This window comes from Eublepharis macularius, chromosome 7 (genome assembly GCF_028583425.1).
Source record: "Eublepharis macularius isolate TG4126 chromosome 7, MPM_Emac_v1.0, whole genome shotgun sequence".
Classification (NCBI taxonomy): Eukaryota; Metazoa; Chordata; class Lepidosauria; order Squamata; family Eublepharidae; genus Eublepharis; species Eublepharis macularius.
In genome coordinates, this window is record NC_072796.1 from 86,213,240 (window position 1) to 86,219,239 (window position 6,000).

The 6,000-nt window shown below is 45.4% G+C and overlaps 1 protein-coding gene across 1 annotated transcript in view; it reads right to left on the minus strand.

The window, feature by feature from the left end:
• The window catches only part of ALKAL1 (ALK and LTK ligand 1), an 82,579-nt gene extending 76,823 nt beyond the window's left edge, over positions 1-5,756 (minus strand). Inside the window, exon 1 of the mRNA XM_054985741.1 lies at positions 5,058-5,756. Coding sequence (XP_054841716.1) covers positions 5,058-5,451 — 394 coding nt within the window. The 5' untranslated portion in view covers positions 5,452-5,756. The remainder of the gene's footprint in view (positions 1-5,057) is intronic.
• Positions 5,757-6,000: the final 244 nt, after the last annotated feature.

A 6,000-nucleotide genomic window follows, 5' to 3' on the forward strand; every position in this document is an offset into this window, starting at 1 on the left:
GCCCTCAGGTCTAGGCGGCAGCAGCTGCCTTGGAAAAGCTGGTTGCTACCTTCAAACTCCAGCATAAGAGCCAGGGCCCAGCACCAGGCTCAGTGGTTTGGCAGAGGCTTTTTCTTATTTACATTTGAGGCCTGTGTCTATCAGTTGGGAGGGCTAAAGCAAGACCCAGCCATTTCTGTGCTTGAAAAGGCACAAGGGGACAGCACCATGACCTGCTGCACTACAGGCCTGAACAGAATTGGACCCTTGCAGCATTTTTAAATTGCCCATTTTAATAACAGTAACAACATTTGATTTATATACCGCCCTTCAGGACAACTCAACACCAACTCAGAGAAGTTTAGAAAGTATGTCATTATTATCCTCACAACAATCACCCTGTGAGGTAGGTGGGGCTGAGAGAGCTCTGGAAGAGCTGTGACTGACCCAAGGTCACCCAGCTAGCTTCAAGTGGAGGAGTAGGGAATCAAACTTGGTTATCGATTAAAGTCCTGCTGCTCGTAACCACTACACCAAACTGGCTCTTGGTTTAGGTTTTAAAATGGCAGCAGTGTCCCCATTTCAGGTATGAGGACACTGTCAAATTTAGTTTGGCCCTCAGTGAGGTACTATCGAGTTTACAAGAGCATTATTACATTAGTGTACTGTTTTCTATTTTTATGCAATCATTTTTATACAATATTGTTACAGATTTTCTCTAAGGTTTGATTTATGAATATTTTGATGTACTACTTCAAATTCCTGTGCATAGTGGCTCCCCAGTACTGGTGACATGTGCTGTGACCATCATGTACAGAACAAAACTACTTATGTATCAGCATTACAGTCTGGCCTAAATGTGGATTTACAGTTACATAAAAAGAGGCCCTGCAGCATATATAAAGGCTTCTAGAAGCTATTGTGTTAATAGAGTAAAGCTTTGCCACATGAGTGTGTGTGTGTGATGTGTGTGTGTTTGTGTGTGTCTGAATTTAATCCATGCACAGGGTTATCAGAAATCATCAGCATATCAGAGCAGATGAACAGAACTAAAGGCTAAAATATCAGATAATCTTTCCTTTTAATTCTTGTAACAATTTGTTACAGATTTAGGAGTTGAGTAACCAGTGATGTGAGGCAGAAAATTTTCCACTGCTATATTTTTCCAAATATGTAAACATAGTCTGTAGTTGTCATGGCTGTTGTGCTATGACTCAATCAAATTGGGCTAAGTGTGGGATATGAAATACGGACAAGCTCCATTGCTAGTACATGGTCGAAGCTTGCACACAGCGTATTTACCTTGTTTTGCTAACATTATTTAATGTTTAGATTATTTATTTCAATTTTAATTAGAAAATTTTCCAACTCAATTTTTCCCAAAAAACTAGTATCAGTAGCCATTTCTCCGGTAAATACCCAGAATAAGTAATGATTACAGGTTTCTGTTCTCATAATCTTTCCGTTAAGGCATTAGCTAGCTTTGCCCATGCAAAGTTAGAGTGTATGTTTCTGCCAATGTGGGGACTTGGGAGGAAAAAGAAACACATAAAAAGGTTTTAAAACTTCAGCAAAGTAACCAACAACATGCGGTGACATTATATTAAGAAAAAAATTGACATTTTGATTTGTCTAGATCCACACAAAGATATAAAAAACAAAAAAGGTAGGAGACGGGTCAGGTGGGAGAGGAAACACAGGAAAGGATGGACAAGGAGAATGAGGAAAACTGCATTTGGGTAGGTTCAGGAGAAGGAAAAAAAACTGGGAAATTGGTTGACCAGGTATGAGTAAAAGGAAATGGCTCCACAGAAAAAGGTATAGTGGATGAGACTTAGAAGCAGGGGATCCATGCTTGTACGTACTTTATATCACAATGACCTTTACTTTAAAAAAAAGACATATGTATTTAAAAATCATGAGATTAATTAAACCCTAGAATAATCTTTACATCAAATTCAATGAAATTCAGCACCTGGAATGATGCATAGGTTAGCAAGCACATTAGCTTCTGTCAAAAAGAGTCCAGTAGCACCTTTAAGACTAACCAATTTTATTGTAGCATAAGCTTTCGAGAAGAGAACTTGATTCTCGAAAGCTTATGCTACAATAAAATTGGTTAGTCTTAAAGGTGCTACTGGACTCTTTTTGATTTTGCTACCACAGACTAACACGGCTAACTCCTCTGCATCTATTAGCTTCTGTGATTGCTAGCATCTGTATCTTCATTTGTCCTTCCATATGCTAACAGCAGTCTGGGAGGGTCAATTTAAACCAGGAATTAGCATGAGGGGAAAAATTAAACATCTTTTCTCACTATGCTACTACTCTGATCACGTTTGGATACCTGTTCCCATTCTAAAGTTTTAAATCACATGTAATTTGCTCCTTAAGGAACCAGAAATCTTTTATGAGAGGAGAAGGGTTGTTTGAGAGTAAGTGCTGTTTATTATATATTTTAAAACTACAATAAACTTTAGATAAATATGCACTCCGTCTTTCACAATTTATATAACACAGTTAGCTGTTGAAAGTAGGATTTTGTTACTTTAGAAAGGTGGAATCAGTGAATTAGTTACTGCTTTCCATATTCAAGACCCCTTCACCATAGGGCTCTTTGTTTTGGTTAAATAGATATTAGTGCTAGAGTACAGGTTGCACAGGCTGCATTCCATGCATTTTAGCAGACTGACATGGGATAAAGGAAAAGTATATACATACACAAAAGGAAACAGTCATGGGTTGACAATCCTTCCAATATAAAGACATTCTAAATCATTCTAAACTCCATCGTCAGCTGAGTCAAGCAAAGAATACATACGAGCTATTTCTGCAATTTTTCTATTTTTAAAGTCCATTTTTGTTTGTGAAAGGACACAGCTTGCTACAATGTACTCAGTTCTGCACACAAAGGACTCTGAAAAGCCTGACAGTCTAATGAATTACTCTACATCACACCTAATTACTGTAATTCAGAACTCAGGATACCAGCCAGAAATCTCTACGTATTACACAATTATACAATTGTTTCTGATCAATTGTAATAATTCTCACACAGTTATCAAAATCCATAGTCTCTTCTGTGCCTTGGTAATACAGCTGAATGGGCTAAAAAAGTTTTGGTAGAAACTAGTTATTCTAGAAAAGGGAGGGCGAAAATAAAAGGCATGTGGAGTAGTTTATACAATTTTTTAAAAGCTTAGAAACACAAATGTTCCATTAATAACTAACTAATCTACAACTTCCTCTATCCTTGAAATCAGTGGCTGAATCTCTACAATTTGGAGCAAGAATAGTCAACATACACACCATTGGCATAGGATAAATTGGTACCAAAACCAGAGCACCAATATAAGTATACAAGGCCTAGCCTTGTCTATAGTATAGATCATGTGACCTGATGATGCACTAGCATACATCTGACATGAAACTGTCCAATAACATAAGGTTGGATGTGATAATTATATATCATTGACTTTCCAATGTAAACGGAACTGACTTGCACACAGGTTCTGCTCTTATGAAAAAAAATGACTATTGTTGAGTATAATTTAAAGAAAGACACACCTAAGCACCACTGGAATAAACAGGAATTAAGCAGAAAGAGACACATCATTCCCATCACTTAGACGTACCTATTCCACTCACTCCCCTGCACTCCCAATAATTTTCTCTAGAGCGGAAATTAATTCAGTTCAAGTAGAATTAAACAATACTATTTTTTCTCTTAAGCATTCCTGTATCGTTTTAGAGAACAGAAAGCAAAATTCAACAAAATTCATCTCTAGATATCAATTACCTCATTACACATTGCCTAAAAGCCAGCATAGTAGTTTATGATTCTGAGATTCATTCTATCCTTTAACTGCAACGACCTACAGCAGTTTAGAAAGGGACTATCCCATTCTTTAAAAGAAAAATAAAAAAGTGTAACCAGCATAGCTGGGGACAAGCAGTTCCCTTCTAACCAAGTGACTGATTTTCTTTTCTTGACAGATGTGCTGCCAGAAGCAAATGGGAATAATAAGTCTACATTTTTAAGTCTCCAAAATGTGTGAGGTGAAAAATGGGAAGGAACATGATTTCGTCCCTCTCAGTTTTAAAAGAGTGGGAATCGCCCAAAGAAACTCATGTCAAACAGCGAGAGGAGAAAATGTCAAGCCCCACAGCTCCATCTTCCTTTGATCTGTTTGCCAGAGCTTCTTTAAAGCCTGCCTGCCACTTCAGCTGAGGATTCTCTCAGAACTCTTTGCACATATAGAAAAATCTCTGCCTGCAAGTGTGACTTGAAGCTCTTAGCCTTAGGAGTCCTGTAGCAATTAGAGGCTACACAAGCACTCCTGGATTTGAAAGTCAGCTGGGCTTAAGGAGGAGGGGAAAGTGAGGTGGCTCTGCTAAGTATCAAAAGCTCTAGACAAAACAGAGCACGGCTACCCAGAGCGGCCAGGGAAGACAGCTTGGCAGTTTCATCACCTGCGCAAGGCTTGCGGGTGGGACGCGCAGCTCAAGGAGCACCCCGGCAGCACCGCAGAAGCGCTGCAAGGCCAGCCCCGACGCAGCAGGCTGAAAACTTCCCTGCGTCGCAAAGGGTCTAGGCAGCCAGCGCGAGAAATCCCGCAGGCGGCAGCTCTGGCTCTTTATTAGCACGCTTTTATCTGAAAGCAAGACACCAGCAGGCCTAAGAACACAAACAATCAAAAGGGGACCGACACCTGAGTAGCCCTTAGGATTGTTCTAAGTACAGCGGCAGAACTAACTTCCAAGTAACCGGCTCAGGAAGAGAGCCTGGAGCCGTCAACTACGGCTCAAACTTTGCTCAACTTCTCAGTAACTTTCCCCGTCAAGGGAAGTTCGGGCTAACTGACGCCGGCTGGGGCGAGCTAAGCGTGGGTGGCAGGGCTGGTGCTGATGAGGGCCCCGTCTGTTCCCGAGGGGAGGCAGGCTCTACGCCGCCTCACCTCCGCGGCCAGCAAGCCGGTGCTAGTTCCAGTTGCTCAAACATTTCGCACGTGGTCTAGAGGCACTCCTACTTCGGACACAGAGAGAACTGAGGGGAGGGGCGCGCGCTGCTGTCTTACCTCCGTGCCTGGGAATGGAGGCGAGCCTGGCCGGCTGCCCAGCCATTCGCTCCCTGGAGGACGAGGCGGACGAGAGAGCCAACCCTCGAGGTTCCTGATCCACAGCCGGTGCCGGGTGAAGGGCGCCGCTGCCGCTGTAGCGCCGGGCGATGACCCGCTCGGGCCCGAAGGGGTGTGGAAGCACCTGGTGGCTGCCGCCGCCGCCATCCCCCAGAGCTTTGAGCAGGAGCTCGAGCAGCATCCTTCTGTCTCCCGCCGGCGCCTGGAGGTCCCGGGGTCGGCTCCTTGGAGCGCTGCTGCCCTCGAGCCCGGGCGTGAGGGTCGCGACGGAAGCGAAGAGGAGGATGAAGAGGAGGGTCTGCAGCGCGGGACGGCATCTCTTGGCCTCGGGCATCTCTCGGCCTCCTGGGAGAAGGGAGAAGAGAGAGGGGGCAGCGCCCGGGGGTTAGCTCTTGGTCGCGCGCCTGCCCGCCCCCGGCTCTCTCCTCATGCTGAGGCGGGCACTTGCCCCGCCGCTTTCGGGGGGTCAGCTGGCGAGGGGGGCGCCGCGCAAGGCTGCCTTGTGGCAGTGGCGGCAAAGGCACGTGGCGCGGCCAGGGGGGCGCTGGAGCTGCTGCCTGGGATCAGGCCGTGGCGGCGCTCTCGTCCGCTCGAGCCGCTTCATGCGAGGGCTCTCGGGCGCGCCTCGCCAACTGGTCCCGTGGGGGCCTCGCCAGTCGCCCGCCCAGCAGCTCTCTGTTGGGCCGGGCGGGGAGGTGCTCCCTTTGACGGCTCCCGCCGCGGCTACTCCGCCCACCGGCCTGCCGCTTCCCGCTTAGCCGCCCTGAAGGCACGTTTATAGACACGGATTAGGAGGGAAGGGTATTAAGAGGACTAGGCATGGCGTATGCCGGGGGATTTGCCGAGCTTTCCCTCCCAAGCGCTCCCACGGCGGGTTGAAGGC